This window comes from Dermacentor andersoni, chromosome 2 (genome assembly GCF_023375885.2).
Source record: "Dermacentor andersoni chromosome 2, qqDerAnde1_hic_scaffold, whole genome shotgun sequence".
Classification (NCBI taxonomy): Eukaryota; Metazoa; Arthropoda; class Arachnida; order Ixodida; family Ixodidae; genus Dermacentor; species Dermacentor andersoni.
The window spans coordinates 229,200,027-229,215,274 of NC_092815.1; the positions used below are offsets into that span (position 1 = coordinate 229,200,027).

Genomic DNA, 15,248 nt, shown 5'->3' on the forward strand with positions numbered 1-15,248 from the left:
ATATTTGGGATTCCAGCTCCACCAGCCAGCATCCACCCCTCTTTCTCTCTCTCACCCGGACAAGGACATCCACGTAGTAGCTGTGCTGAGACATGATCTCATGCACATCCCAACGGGCACGCTCCATAAGTGAGAGGACTTGTTCATAGCCGATGGCACGGGCTGCGACCGTCATGTACGTTGGCTGCCGCAGCTCAGCTGACAGTGACACCGTCTGCAACCAGTTTGGAAAGTCATTTATTCTCAACCCTGAACGCACAGACAATTATGAGAAATAAATCCTGCAATGTAAGATTGCATCAATTTATGATGGTTGCTGAAGTACATCAATTAAGACACACAAAGAGGGGGTGCACAGCAAGACAATGCAAATAAAAAAGAATAATTTTAGAATAGACTCCACTAACACAAATTCTCTATGCCAAACAGTTAAAGGGAAGCTGAAGAGTCTGTCGAATTCAATAAGACGCTCATATACAGATGCGGGAACCTTATAAACCATGCAGGTAAAATTTTGGGGGGGATTTTTCACTTAGGAGCGACGCAATCGTTGGTTAAAATTGCGCTGTAGCTCCGACCCCGTCGAGCGCCGCGCACTGCTGCTGACGCTGACGATGCGAGTGGAGACCGGAAACCGCGGCGTAGCGACGTCAGCACTGGTGTTCCGTTCCTTCGCAGTCTCCACGACCGTGCCTGACCGGGCTTATTTTTGCGTGCGTGCTGTCCTAATCTGCTTCGCTCGACCCTACATTCCTTTGTGTGTATATAGGAGTGGTAGTTGATGTGCGCAGCATCAATTGAACTTGTAGGCCAATCATGCCAGCATTCTGTGCAGCCTACACTTGCACGAACGCCAGCGGCCGCAACAATGTTCCGATGTTCCATTATTTCCTGCAAGACAAGAAGCGTTCAGCTAAGTGGAAGGCTGCTGTGAAGCGAAACAACTTCAAGCACTCAAGAACAGTGTTGTGCTCTAACCACTTCCGTGCTGATTACTACCGGAGTTTATCAGTAATGCGTGCTTTGGGCTCTCCTTCGTGTTAGCACACTGAATGGAAGGTGCATGTTTATCTCCCACCCTTGACGCAGGTTTCATCGCCAAGCGCCGCGAATTTTCTATTCGCACGTGTGTTGTGAAACAGCCTGCATGCAGCTACCATAACGCAGTGCAAGCGTAAAGTTTGCATGTGCTGGAAAGCCTGCTCACGCCAGTACGCTGCGCTCCCCCTTCTCTCGCACACATAGAGAAACCGACCATCTCACGTAGCCGATGGAATTTGCCGGTTACGAGCAGCGTGCAGATGGCGCACTGATGAAAGTTCTTACTACACGTGCTACAACAGCCGGTAAACTCTTCCCGCGTTTAAACCGTCTGTGTAGATTGCCGACAGCTTTGGGGCAGCGCACAAATGCCAAAGATCGCATCACCGCTTACGTTCTACGAGGAGGCATGCAGGAACATAACACTACAGTTGTTTGCCCGGAAACGTACTCACTGGAACGCTGAATGCAGCTTAGCAAAAAACATACTCGCCAAAGAACATTTCCAACACAAGGAGATGCTAACTCTTCGCCTTCGTTTGCGTGGAAAGCAGTGCTTGCACCAGCATTTTTTGCTTCTTGGAGAGGCCGGCTCTTCGCAATCGGCTTGTACATGTAGGGAGTAAAGTATAAACCCCTTACAAGTGATCTCGCACGTGACAGCGACAGTGCGACAAGCGAGGCGATGGCTGTCGCGTTCACTCGCTGCCTGCAAGCTGAACTCTACGCAAGCGACGGCTTCCCGGTATGAGGGCAGCAATATACGCACCGAAACTAGCGTGACGCATGCTTTATCAATTTAAGTTGATGTATTTTGCTGAAAAAGGAGCATAAAATATTTCTGAAGGTCTTGCACTGGGTTCTTATTCTTGCACGTGTAAAATTCAATAGTTTGCTCGTTCCGTGCGACAAACAGTAGTATTTGAGTTATGTACATCCAGTTCCGGTTTCACACTATTGGCTAGTCGCTCATAACACTTCCGGGCGACGAGCGACGAGTTCTAGATTTCTAGAAACGAGCGATCGAGCGACAACACCGAGCGATCTGTTCAAGCGACGGGCCGTTTTGTCGCTCAAAGCCGTCGCCCGTCACCGTCGTGCGCAAAATCGCTCTCGTGGAGTTTGGACTTAACGCTGAACTCCTCAGAGAAACGCAAGCTCTAGAAATTTTCCATGACCGTGTCAGCAAAACAGCACCAAACTACCTTGCACCGTGCTTTGTGTGTAGCGGCAGCACTCGGTCCGGATGAACACCATTGTTGACGTCACGAGGCGCCCGACCAATCACAGGCGGAAATGAAGTGTGCGAGCTGGGCATGTCTGCTGCTGCACTTTTCGTCGAAATAAAATATGTTTGCACTTTCTTTCGCTCAATTTCGATGCGATATTCGAATTCAGGGGGTTGAAAACCACGACGTACTGCTCTTCACTCATTTTTTCTGGAAAAGCTTTCAGCTTCCCATTAAGTGGCTTGTGTCTAGTCTTCCATAGGTTCAACACACTTCTGTAAAAGTTAACCTAATATAACAGAAGCATATTTCCAAGATACTTTCATGTGCTTCTCTGAAAGGGATTCTATCACATAGGGTAATAACACTCTGATAGGCCATAACATTTTGATAGGTGCATCGGGCCGACACTGGGGAGTGCTCGCAGTAACAATGTCTGCTACAGCATCAATCAGCGGTGCGCTTGACGGTCTCTTGACGGTCCCTTTTCAGCGAAAGTAAAGTGAAACGCTCACTTGGGCAGCACCGAGCATGAGGGGCTCTGCGGCGCACACGACATGTGGCACTGCGCAGGCGTCTACACCGAATATACTGAATATATGAGAAATTTCGTAACAGATATTCTATTTGCAAATCGAATTATTCCAACGTTCACTATTTGGTTCGATTCGGTGATATTCAATAATCACACTCCCCTTTTTTTTACATCTTTGTTTTTGATTTGTGGGTGCTGGCTGCGAGCAATAAGCGTGGTCAGCCATGGCATCCAAGATTTACAGTGCCATGTGATGCAACACACAAAAATCTAAAAATCTTGGATTTTTGTGTGTCTCACATCTCAGTGCAATCAGCAACACAAGCACAAGCGCTGGTGCTCATAAACACATTATAAACGGCTGAAGTTGTTTTTACTGCTGGAACTTTAAAACCTTGAACTATCTGTGAAGTTGTTTTTACTGCTGAAAGATTAAAACCTTGAACTAACGAAGTTCATGAGTTAGTTTTCTGTTGCAAGTACAACTTCGTTCTATCAAGGCTTGACTGTATTTGAAAAAATCAAATACTAGATATTGGAGTTGCGAATTGAATTATTCAAACTTTCACAATTCGATTCCATTCAGTGATGTTCGAGTATTTGCACACCCCTAGTTATAAGTGGTTATTTTAAATAAATCTTGTTAGTCTGCACCCATCCGTTGTCTTTCTTGTTCCGTCGATTAACGCTATTCCCAAGTTACCAAAAATGTATGAAAAAGCTCAATTTTCAACCCTTGTACAATGCCTTCGAGATTCGCCCACCAGGCAAGACAGCCGAGACAAAGCAGGGGGCGAATAGGCAAACAAGGCTTAGCTACAAAACCACCCCGGTATACACACTTTGCTACTGGAGAAGTGAACAGCTGCTGTGGTGTGAACCGCATCCACTGCCTATTCTCAAGTAAATGCTCAAATAGACCAGACAAATAATGACGCTATGTGTTTTTTTAAAAATTTGCGCACAAAAAAATGCAATCTTGAGAAAACTGAGTGAGAAGAAAGCTACAGCAAGTGCGATACCTCCTTCAAACATGTTCACGCAGCCTCCCACTGACACTTTGGAAATTCATCCTTTGGTTGATACACTGCTACCGCCAGCACTACATGTTGACTTACTTTGTTGATGCTGAATATGTATGATGAATCTTGTAGGACATTTCCTTGACATTAGCACAACTCAGAATGAGTGACGAATAATGAGTCATTCTGTGGAAACCACGTACTAATGGTTATTCTGTGAAACCGCAGAATAACCATTACGTGGTTCCAGTTTTCACGTCCAGAGCAAACGCCTGTTACCATGTTGGTTAGCACAGGTTGCTACAAAAAAGTGTATGCAGACCGTCAGCAGGGTGCAAGTTCTGTACCCATAAGTACCAAAGTAAGAGTGATTTCTTACATTAGCACTGTCTCTGACAGTTTGAAGAATATCGCTCAGAGTGTGAATGTTTGTGGTTTCTTTTTCAGCTCCCCATAAGCTTGGAAAACTTTGTAAAACCTCAAGAAGGTGATATGTTTTAGATGCAGAAAGGACATGAAGTCAAATTTGTAGAATGTGCACATGGTGCGGTGTATAAGCTTCCTTTGTCTTGCAGCAAACATTACGTTACAATGCATTTCATTGGATCAAGAGGGCTCTGCTTGAGTGACAGACTGCACAAGCACGACAATGATGTTAAGACTAAAATCTCAACTGGTGGTTTTTCTGCTCTACACCGCAAGAATTGCGACTGTGCCCCTGGCTTTGACGAATGCTAGCATTGTCGATAATAATCACAATCAGCTTACATGTGAGATTAGAGAAGCAGATGTCGTCAAAGATTTGGAGATCTGGTGTGTGAGCTTGCCATCTGTATACAGTAAACATCCGCTAATTCGATCTAGGTTAAAGTTCGCAGCCTGCGCCCATGCCTGAGCTTTCATTATTTCGATCCTAAGACTGGCCTTTGCCGGATAATGCAAGCTTGACCAGTCAGAACAGGCCCGCCTAACCCCTATGATGACCCCAATAGTGGTGCCTTTATTGGTAGCCTGTCTTTATTGGCAGCGTGAGTTGCAGCTTAGGGGTAAGTGAATGGGCCGAAAACAACTCTTTTTGGCCTGCCCTAGGAATATCTTGAAGCAATAGCCATTACTCACAATGTCTTATTACAGTACTTAGCCAATTCTAATGTGCACTTTTTTTTTGCAAGAAAAAAAAAAAATGTGGGCCGGCAATTTTCTGTGCAGTTGCGATTAGATATGAAACCAAAATCGCCATTCAGCATTCGTATGCTTTGCTGCACAACCCGGACGTAGTGCGGCGAAGCTGACTTAGAAAACCGTCTGCCATGTTGCAACACATGTTAGAACCTCGCCCATTTAACTTGCTAAAAGATCGGATGCGCGTTTGTATTCTACTTTCTCTAGTTGCAGAATGTCACTTCTATGTAAGTTTTCTGCTATGGACAAAGACAGACAGTGTCCATTTCGTTCAGGGGCCTGTTAGAATTAGGCAAATACAGCCAAATGAATCACAAATGTGTTTTGGCAATTTTTTGTACATCTTGTTTAATTTTACCCACCGTATATGTCGACTAGTTTTATCAGTCCCATCAGGGTTGAATTAACACATCAACTGTATTTATCATGCAAGGTACTGGCGTTTCTTGGTGTGTTAGCATTTGTCACATGAGCTGTGTTTTTGTTTGTTGTGCTCACTTCATATAAAAGCCATTCACATGTAATGAACAGTTGGAAGTTTCGCGCCTCCCTGTTTTCAGTTTATTCATTTTTCTTTTTTTCTTCCCTCATTCCGAGTTGCACTAATGTCAAGGATACATCATGAAATACCAACTCACCCAAGCCCTTGTGAATCCTTGCAGGCCATGAAAAAACTGAATCCAGTAAAAACATGGAGTGCACATCATTGCGTACCTGACATTTTGCTGCCAGGTTAACTGCAAACTTTAGATATCTGTTGTGGAATATTCTGCAGAAGTTCTAGCTCAGTGTTCAAAAGAATGATTGCAGACATGTGGCAAGCCACAGTTTACAAGCTGGAAATGCAATCAACACAAGTACTAGTGTCGAAACATGCCTGGAGGTGTGCCTGGACACAGGAACGCTTGCTGCTGTGCAGCAAGGCTTCTAAGTGTGGTGCCAGAAACACGAACTGCTCGGCCAGGAACTGCCTGCAAGCACATAGTAGCCATATTTCCATTGAAAATGTACACAAGCTCCTCTTTATGCACCGTTCACTTCAAAACTATAGTTCTTTCAAAACTATACTTTGCCACAGTCCAACGAATACTAGTGTGGGTTACTAAGAATACTAGCGTAGAGCTGAGCTTTAAAGGCCAAATGCAATGAAATTTTAGACCCGGAGGAAACCTAATTTCTGATAGTGTAAATATAGAAGAGCTGGCGTGCAAAATTCTACATTTGGAATATGAGACTTCGAAGTTAAGCTCCAGGAGAATGCTCTTGTGTTTAAAATTCAAAATATACCACAACTCTCGTTGCAGGGCAGATAAGGCAATAAGGTTAGTTTTACAGCATTCCTTGGATCATACAGAAGCCATTGATACCTTGCTTAGCAAAATGCAAGGAATTGATATTCTGCTAATCTCAGCAGAACATTAATTAACTTTGCTTAATGTTAGAGCCAAAGAAGATAAACAAGAATGGACCTCACATTCCAAATAAGCGCATAACATTTCACATATGCACAAGTTTTCAGCACCATTCCTCGAAGAATAAATATTTTTATAAAATCTTTGGTCTATGGCCTATGTCTCCCTTTAAACTAAAGGGCTAAGCAGACAAGCCGATAATGATAAAATGGGACATAAGTTGTCCAAGGCTTCATTACCTTAGCCATAATCAATTTCACACTGTCACCAACTCGTGAAAAAGAAGTGCCAGTGATTTGGCACAGCTGCATTAAAGAAACTGATGGCTGCAGCAGCACAGGCTGGTGCAAGTGTTAACTGTGTTGACTGACAAGCTTAGTTTAGCTGAAACAAAATCACTTTGATCGCATGGTTGTTCAGCAAACAATGCAAGTAATCATTCTTCTCACCCTGAAGACCACTTATAAATACAATATAAATAATCATGCAAATATACTGCTGTAAAAATGTGCACCCTCCAAGTACAAAGTATCAACACGTTTCTGCTGTGACGACTGGCAACTGACGTGTATAACAGATCAAGATAGAATTATGCCAATGCAAGGGCTTGGCAGCAGTCGGCTCTTTCCTGACCTAAGCTGGCGCCATGACAGCGATGGGACACAGCAGAAAATGGTTGTACGAGTGAGTCATAACACCACACTTGCCAGCAGTTAAACCTATGCTTGCCACATGATTTTACACACTGCCATGCAAAACATAGATAAGCACACTCACACAAAAATTTGCCGACGATTACAATGCTCCCTAATGCAAAATTTGAGCGCTGCTCTATACATGTTTTCATTTCACGATATTGGCTCGCATGGACAATCTGCCTCGTGTGGTGTGACTGCCTCGCTAATTGGAAGATAACAAGAGGCAGCACGTGGGTAACAGGTGGTTGCGATTCACAGCAGCTGCCACAGACAGACCTCCACTCATTCAGTGCTTTGTTTCCATATATGGTATTGGTGGCGTCATCGATGAACAGACGATGTGCGCTACTCTGCTGCCATCTCATAGCGGCCGTTACCGCAGAGCCTGTCTTGCGGCACTACGCTTTTCTTCTTCAATAAATGTGCTGGAACCTTTGTGGCATGTTAGTAATAAAGATGGCAGACATACACCGCCTGAAGTTGTCAGAACAGAGCCACGCACATTTTATAGTTGCCAGCTGCCTTTGGGCTCCTTACACTTGCAAAGAGGAGTCTAATAAAACTTGTCAAGAATGACCACTGTTGCCATGAAGAAGGTAAGTCCTTCTGTTGAAAGGTTGGCCCTGAATTAAGTTAGCTCTCTGTTCTCTGCCAGTTGCTCCCCGAGTTAGCATATGAGCGCACCATCTCTGTTATCAGAGATCTGGGTGTTACCAAAATTCACACTGAACTTGCAGCAGTTGCAATGGTAACCTTGTGATGCAAAAAGCAACCGACTAATGAAGGCCACAACAACTGAGCAAAACACAAAACACACTTTCAATTTAAAGGTACATTCAGATCGTCCCAAGTGCTACATCTGAAAACAACTACAAGCTGGACAAGTAGGAACGAATTCGTCATAACTGATGTGCAAAAGGAATGAGGACACATTTCATTTTTGTTTTTCACATCGGCAATATCTGAAAATCTGTTTCATTAAAGGCACTACTTGATTTAGCCAAGTTCACTAATGAACACATCTCCCTTCTCCTCCAGCTTAGCACTCACAGGGACTCAGCAGCCACAACACGAGGTGCCAGGCCAAAAAGTTTTTCTGGGCTGGTCAGATCCACCACAGGAGACAGCTGTGGAATCTGGATCTGAAAAACAGCAGATCGTTACAACAATGGTACAGATGATCAGCATTATTTATTTATTTATTTATTTACTCAATAGTACTGCAAACTGCTGGGGTCCAAGCATGAGGGGCCTACAAAGGACCCAGAAACACACATATAAGCATAATAATGCATAAAAGTGATACATTAAATTGATAAATCTAAATCGAGGAGAGCTTCATACTGCAAATTCAATTAGGCTAACAATTCCAGGTAAGGATAAACAACAAACTGAATTAACGTTAAGCAGATTGACACATAAAACAACCTAAAAGACAATACTAAGGATGAATTGTGTGGCGAGGAATTCTGATGAGCTATTGTTTTGGTGAAAAATGAGTTTCCATTCATGTGACCAGTATTCCATGAATAGTGCACTAGCTCATACCTAGCAGGAAGAGTAGCAAGAAGGCCCAGGTTACTGTCAGGCTCCGTTCCTGGCATGTACGCAGCTATGCAGACAATAATAAACCTTGACAACCAACATTACTTGTCTAAGAAAACTTGTGCTATGTAAAACAAAACTGTGAAAGTGACTAGCACTTTTCGTAGTCATTAGACAGAACAACGTAGCAGTATATAAGTGGCCCTTATTGAGAGTTGCACATTAACCAGTTGTCATCATGAATATTCAGGAACTTACTTTACACTCTCATAACATAGGCCTTTCTTTTTGGAAACTGTACCAGCAGTCATGAAGTAAGAATAGTCTGACACTATAGTGTGTCCTTGAAGAAACAACAAAAAGAAAACAGTGATAACAATGAAAGAAATGACACTGCGAGGGGAAATATATGACTCTATATATAGAAATCTTTTTGCACTTCTCTGGAGATATCTGAGCAAAAATACTGCTAAGAAACTAGACACTGGCAAAGGTGCACTGTTATGTTGCAATTGGATGAGATACAAAAATGAAACCTTTGTGCAAGTGCCAAGCAATTCTCTAAATGATTTAGCTGTACAGCAACGAAAAGGACCATAAAAGCCTCTTTCCCTGGTGACATGGGTCATTCCAAAGATCTTTGAACTGATAGTCCATCAACTGTAGGCACTGCTATATGGGCAGCTTCAACCTTCACCAAGTCAATAGTTTATTGAGTTGGTGGAGTTGCGCCGAACTCTATCAAAATCTGAAAGACCTTTGAGCAGCAGGCTTTAGTGCCTTTGTAAACAGTGTGCTTCCATTGTTATGCTGTAAACAATGCAATCAAAGAAAAATATAGCAAGCAACTATTTACCTTTGAAAAATAATTTATCCACTGAAACCAGCCTCAGGCATCAGTCCCATGCTATTACAGAAACACTACAGCCAGCTGCTTTAATTTGGCCAGAGTGCTCAAACAAAACTGACAACAGTCTATCAAAAATATGTGAATGCGGCGTTAACATAACTAAACACATTATTTTATTTCAGCATGACATTCAGGAAATCAAAGCATTGAGGATGCGCTTTTTTTATCCTACTACACATGCATTGTTTTACTTTTGCCCGGTGATCACTTTCATCACAATATTACTGTTATCATGCTGTATCACTATGCTGTAATGAGGTTGATAGTGAGATGTACCCATCTTAATCAGATTCTACACCCTTGGCAAATGCTAAATTCTCAAACCAATGCAAGCAATACCAGCTGCACTTGAACATACGATGACACATGTATCAGGGTGTTTACCAAGTTGACATTTCCAAATTCCCTGAGTTTTCCCAAGTTTCCCCGAGTGGCTTTGCAATTTCCCTGAGTGACACAGAACATTGTTTTATATCAAGGTGGGCTGACACCACGTCGCCCACTGCTGTCACTCTCTAATAAGCATGTTAAAAAATAAAAAAAACTACTTAATCCAGTTTTTACGGTAACGAGTAGTGCTTCTTTTATTCAAAAAGAAAACAGAAACTCGATAAGGGCTCTGGCGGAGTGGTCGAGCACACTCTTCGGATATTATGCGATGCTTTGCGACTGGCGTTTGTCGAATCCTTGATGACGTCGAAAAGCACTCTTTGTATCGTCGAAGTAAACTTCTGAGCTGTTGTTGCTTAATCATGGAGAGACTTGGATTTATGTCGAAGTCTGGTTTGGGAACTACAGTCGTCGGGGTAGATGCGGCAGAATCCGAGAGGACAAACGCATTGCTGGTTTCCAGAATTTCCTCGATGTATGCGATCGTCGTGCCCTTGTTGATGTGCTTGAACTCCTGGCTGAAGTTTGTCAGCAACATTTTCGTGTTACCTCCGTGCAGTCGAGCGATTCCTCTTGCGACGCAAATTTCGCTATCGAGCAGTAGACGTTGGTTGCCTTCGATGACGCCTTCTACGTCAGCAGGTGTTTCGGTGCCGACTGAAATAACAATGCTGGAGCGAGGCAGGATGCTCACTTGATCTTCGAGCACACTCAAGGCGCGGTGACTAGGAAGGCACCGGCGGTATCGCTTGATCTTCCGACAGCATTATTGACTTTGACTTCAGGTCGATGACTGCACCATGTTGGTTCAGGAAGTCCATGCCGAGTATGACGTCTCGTGAACACTGTTGGAGGATAGCGATGGTGGCAGGGTAAGTCCGGTCGTGAATGGTAATTCTTGCCGTGCACATTCCAGTCGGCGTTATGAGGTGTCCTCCAGCGGTCCGAATTTGAGGGCCTCCCCATGCAGTCTTAACTTTTTTCAACTGGGTGGCGATTACTCATGACAGAGTAATCAGCCCCTGTGTCCACTAAGGCGGTAACTGCGTGGCCGTCGAGAAGCACGTCGAGGTCGGTGGTTCTTTGTCTGGCGTTGCAGTTAGATCTTGGCGTTGGATCACGGCTGCGTCGTGTAGAACTGAAGTTGGAGCGTCGCATCATCAAGTCGTCTTTCGTCGGTGTAGTCTTGGCTTCCTGACTTCATCGGGACGGCGGCGTGTCGTTATTATGCTGTCGAGATGGTCTCTTCGTCGTCTTCGTCGGCGGCGGAGGATCTTCGTCAGTTCGACGAACAGCAACTGCACCTCCATCGGTTGGTGCTTTTAGTTATCCGGATATGGGCTCGCAGAGCGGCCCCGGGTTGGGCCGGTGTATGGTCGGTACTGCGGCGACAGGTAGCGGCCTGGTGACAGCGAACGGTACGGTCGTTGAAGGCTCCACTTAGTGGCTGCGAGGTAGTCGGCGATATCGCAAGGTCGTTTGCCAATCTGTGGTCGCGGCGCGTTAACGGCGAACCCTCGGAGTCCCATCTCCCGGTATGGGCATCGGCGGTAGATGTGCCCGGCTTCTCCGCAGTGATAGCAAAGCGGACGGTGGTCAGGGGCGCGCCAAACGTCAGTCTTCCTTGGAATGCCGCATGAGGTGACGGCTTGGCGTGCTGGCGGCGGGGGTGGTGGTGGACGACGGAACTGTGTCGTCACTGGGCTCTGCCGTGGGTGCGGAGGGGAAACGTGACGGCGTGCTACAGCGGCGTATGTCATCTCTTGCGGCTGAGGTTGCGGCGATTCAGGGGCTACTCCGAGGTGTTGTTGGAGCTGCTCACGTACGGCGTCGGCAATCGAAGCCACTTGAGGCTGTGATGATGGGAACAGCTTCTGTAGCTCCTTCCACATGACCGCTCGGATAGCCTCGCGCAGGTCTTCTGTGGCCAGTGACTGAACTCCAGCGTAGTGTGTTGAGTTCGTGCGGCGGTCGAATTGCCGGTTTCGCATGTCGAGTGTCTTCTCGATGCTGGTGGCCTCGCGAAGAAACTCGTCGACGGTCTTCGGTGGGCTTCGTACCATTTCGGCAAAAAGTTCTTCCTTCACACCACGCATGAGTAGGCGGTCTTTCTTCTCCTCGGGTATTTCAGGCTCGGCGTGGCGGAATAGACGGCTCATTTTCTCCGTGAAGATCGCGGTTGTCTCATTAGGTAGCTGCACCCAGGTTTCTAATAGTGCTTGGGCTCGTTCTCGGCGTACGACGCTTGCGAATGTCTGCAGGAAGCCATTTCGGACCAGCTCCAGGTCGTTAAGGTGGCTTCTCGGTTCTTGAACCACATCCTGGCAGCGTCTTCCAATGCGAAGAAGACATGTCGCAGTTTGTCATCGCTGTTCCAGTTGTTAAAAGCAGTGACCCTCTCATATGTCTCAAGCCAGCTTTCTGGGTCCTCCAACGTTGAACCGCGGAACGTGGGAGGCTCCCTAGGCTGCTGCAGCACGATGGGGGATGCCGGGGCTGCTGTTGGGGTGAACTTGGTGGCGATCTTCCTGGTCGTCTCAGGCAAAAGTCCGTGCTCTGGGGGCAGTTGTTGAAGACGGCAGCTTGCTCGATGGTCCGGGACTATGTTAGTGTTCTCTTTGCGGTCCGGGCTTGGATCACAGCTTGTTGGGGGCGTCCGGTATATGAACGAAAAGCACCTCCACCAGATGTCACGCAGTGGTGACGTTGAAGAACACAGTAGCAATACTGTGAAAGACAAAACTAACTTTTATTGGGCGAACCTGCGCCCACAAAAACAGGCTACACTTATAGCACAACGATAGCGGCGAACACAATCATCGATTGTCAAAAATCTGATCAGCGGATGAAGCGCGTCGGCTTTTATACATCAGTCGTCGAATGTTCCAGAGTAATCGCTGGAACCCGCGTACCTTCCACAAAGTTCTACACCATACACGTCAGGCAAATAAATAAGATAACACAAGGTTCAGTCACAGACAGGGGATGGAAGCATCGATAACATTTCAGAAACTTCCGATACATGCAGGTACGTCCTGCACTGTACAATAACATTTGTTAGGCAGTGAAGCGTGTCGCCCGATAAAGACAAACAAGTACACGTGTCACTGTTTTTTACTACTAGAACTAACCCTGGTAGTCTTAGCCAGCGCCCACCACTCACAAACCTACATGGCAAATCCACATCTGCCGCCAAGGTTTGTGGGTTGGAAAATGGCACCGCAGTAGCTCAATTGGTAAGAGCATAGCATGTGTAATGCAAAGACGGATGTTTATATCCCAACCGTGGCCAGTTGTTTTTTCATGCATATTGATTTACAGTAAGTTATCATTTCTTTACCTCAATTAGTAAGTACAAGTCATTTCCCCTATATTGTCCTTGGTGTCTATGTTCGTTGGCTTCTTATGATAAGAAAGTATTAAAGTAACTGAATGGGTGAACACAGTCATTTGAACTCTTTTTCTCTCCCTTTGTCAGAACCCACCTTAGAGCTGGCCTCCTGGCTCTCACTGTCTGGGCTTTCACACAGGTCCTCACGGATCTTCTGGAGTGCATTCTGAGCCTTGACACTTAGGGAATTCTCCCGGAAGTCACTCTGCACCAGTAAATTCATCGCATCACACATTCTGCTGACAATCAGGGCATTACTACGGCAACATGTGCCACACACCAAGTGTGTAGCGGCAGCAGCGTCGGCGCCGCATGAGAGTTGCGTAGACGCTCGCGTCCACACGAGACACGAACGGCTGGCACGCTAGCCCGTGCCGAAGCATAGTTAGGTAGACGCGAGCGTCTACGTAACTCTCATGTGGTGCCGGTGCTGCTGCCGCTACAAATGCATCAAACAGAAGCAGCTCGGGAATAGCCCTCTGAAAATAAAGGTGGAATTTGGACAGCTGGTTATAAGCAATGAACAAAAAGAAACCAGAAAAATTGCAGAAAAGAAGCAGCATGCTTCACTTGAGCTGATGTCTTCTTGTGACAGGGTGCACAATATCTGGGCGTACGGAAAAAGCTATGCCTAATATATTGAGGTTCTAATACATGGTGTTCAATGGAGAAGTTATAAAGATGCTTTGCTATATCGAGAACTTCGTTATACTAAGTTCGTTATATTGAGGTTAAACTGTATTTGGTTAGTCATTCTGACAGTGCAGGAACTGTGTTGGATATCACTAAGCAGCGTTATATTTGCTGCATCTACAATACAGGTAGAGATGTACAAGTGGCATTTAATAAGCCTGACACAGAACTGGAAACTCAGTGAAAAAAAACACATTTATATTTTTCTACATAACCCCTTAAAATGCCAATATGCCTCAAACATTATAAACACTCCAACTCCTGGTCAAAAAAAAAAAAAAGAAAGAGAGAACCCTTCCTCTACTGAAAAAGGGGGGTAAGTGAAGCTTGTCCTGCATGCACCTGACCTTCGTCATGGTTAAGTAACCCACAGGCAATGGTGCTGAATTGCCTCGGCCTCCCGCTCCCTCAGTTTGTGTTCTTCTTCTTGTTGCTAGATTATAGTCCAACGATATCGGCGCCTGGGCAAGCGCTGTTAGATGCTGGGAGCGTTGGAGCGTGTTGGCTGCATCTGGTTACGTTGGTGACACCAGTGCATCGAACCATCAGTGGAACTATAGACACTGTTGTTATCACCATGACATAACGTGTACTGCATTTACGCTACGTTGGACTATAGTTAGGCTCTAACGGCTGGATCGGTGCACCAACGGCAAGTGCTTTCACGGGCGAGTTCTCGCTGCCGTTCGTTGAACGCTGCCACTTCTTCTAGGGAACGCACAATGCATGGCCACCCCATCCGTTTTTCGAGACTGAATTGAGTTAAAACGAAGCCGGCACAGTGCGTGCGAAACCCCTGCCTGCCCTTTCCCTCCCCGGCGGAAACGAAACGGCTCTGATTGGCAGCGGAATCCTTGGTATTGAGTCGCGCTCTGGCACCGGCACAGCTGTCAACTGCAATGGCAAAGCTGCCCTTTCCTGCAGCTGAACTGCCCTGGGATAGGTTTTTGCGTGGCCACTCCACTACAACGCCGCTTGTGAGCCAATACAAGCTTTGCTTGGAAAAGAATAGCAAGAAAGAAATTTTTATGGCAAATACGAAAATAGTGTTTCTGAGCATGAGGTCGCGGGATCGAATCCCGGCCATGGCGGCCGCATTTCGATGGAGGCGAAATGCGAAAACACCCGTGTACTTAGATTTAGGTGCACGTTAAAGATCCCCAGGTGGTCGAAATTTCCGGAGTCCTCCACTACGGCGTG

General features: G+C 45.7%; 1 protein-coding gene across 1 annotated transcript in view; it reads right to left on the reverse strand.

Moving 5' to 3' along the window:
• Positions 1-15,248, reverse strand: part of Vps50 (vacuolar protein sorting 50) — a 171,998-nt gene that overhangs the window by 48,333 nt on the left and 108,417 nt on the right. The window contains exons 20-23 of the mRNA XM_050186790.3: positions 13,450-13,560; positions 8,170-8,261; positions 5,887-5,980; positions 56-214 (exon numbers count right to left, since the gene is read on the reverse strand). Of these exons, the coding sequence (XP_050042747.1) occupies positions 56-214; positions 5,887-5,980; positions 8,170-8,261; positions 13,450-13,560 (456 nt within the window). The remainder of the gene's footprint in view (positions 1-55; positions 215-5,886; positions 5,981-8,169; positions 8,262-13,449; positions 13,561-15,248) is intronic.